At 31.6% G+C, this 1,172-nt stretch overlaps 1 protein-coding gene across 2 annotated transcripts in view; it reads left to right on the top strand.

Moving 5' to 3' along the window:
• The window catches only part of LOC111617186 (nicotinamide N-methyltransferase-like), a 3,955-nt gene extending 2,795 nt beyond the window's left edge, over nt 1-1,160 (top strand). Inside the window, exon 3 of one of the 2 annotated variants that reach the window (XM_023358516.1) lies at nt 486-1,160. In XM_023358516.1, the coding sequence (XP_023214284.1) occupies nt 486-918 (433 nt within the window). In that variant the 3' untranslated portion in view covers nt 919-1,160. Of the gene's footprint in view, nt 1-18; nt 454-485 lie in introns of those variants that run through there. The other variant, XM_023358515.1, reaches the window with a different exon arrangement.
• The last annotated feature ends 12 nt before the right edge of the window (nt 1,161-1,172 follow it).

Raw genomic sequence — 1,172 nt, forward strand, 5'->3', positions numbered from 1 at the left:
ATTTATTTATTTGAACAGAAACGTCGAAGAAGGAATAAACGAAATTAAACTTCGATTGCGACAAAAAATAAAAGAAGTAATTCCTTGCGATGTCTTGCAAAAAGACATCATTTCCTCGGACGTGGGAAAGTTTGATGCGTTGTTTACGTCTTTGTGCTTAGAAGGGGCTTGCGCCACTCTAGAAGATTATAAAACCGCCGTTAAAAACTTCGGAAATTACATTTTGCCGAATGGAGGATTTGTAATGGTGTCCGTATTGGAATGTTCTTATTATTACTTAGGAAACAATGAAAAACTTCCATCTCTTTTTGTAACTCGAGAGTTTGTAAATGAAACATTAAAGGAAGCCGGATTCGTTAAAAAACATTGCTTTTTTATGGAAAATGATCAACAACATCCGGTTGCTAAATTTAGCGGTTACTTAATATCATCGGCTATTAAATCAGTTTAACAAATTATATGTGTTGTTNTATTTATTTGAACAGAAACGTCGAAGAAGGAATAAACGAAATTAAACTTCGATTGCGACAAAAAATAAAAGAAGTAATTCCTTGCGATATCTTGCAAAAAGACATCATTTTCTCGGACGTGGGAAAGTTTGACGTGTTGTTTACCTCTTTGTGCTTAGAAGGGGCTTGCGCCACTTTAGAAGATTATAAAACCGCCGTTAAAAACTTCGGAAATTATATTTTGCCGAATGGAGGATTTGTAATGGTGTCCATATTGGAATGTCCATATTATTACTTAGGAAATAATGAAAAACTTCCATCTCTTTTTATAACTCGAGAGTTTGTAAATGAAACATTAAAGGAAGCCGGATTCGTTAAAAAACATTGCTTTTTTATGGAAAATGATCAACAACATCCGGTTGCTAAATTTAGCGGTTACTTAATATCATCGGCTATTAAATCAGTTTAACAAATTATATACGTTGTTTTACACTAAATTGCTTTATTATAATTACAGTTGAATGCAACTTTAAACTGTAGGATTATATGAATGTACTGTACAGTACATGCTTCGGTTTCGATATTAATAACATATTGTATTTGATTCTACATTATGTCTAAAGATAAAAACTTAAGAAGCATAAAATAAAATATTTGTGTTACGAGCGATATTATTATTATATCATACAGTTTTGTATAATGTGCTTTACAAATCATGACATA

The sequence above is a fragment of the Centruroides sculpturatus genome, unplaced genomic scaffold (assembly GCF_000671375.1).
Source record: "Centruroides sculpturatus isolate CEXI.00-Female unplaced genomic scaffold, Cexi_2.0 scaffold4760, whole genome shotgun sequence".
NCBI classification, from domain to species: Eukaryota; Metazoa; Arthropoda; class Arachnida; order Scorpiones; family Buthidae; genus Centruroides; species Centruroides sculpturatus.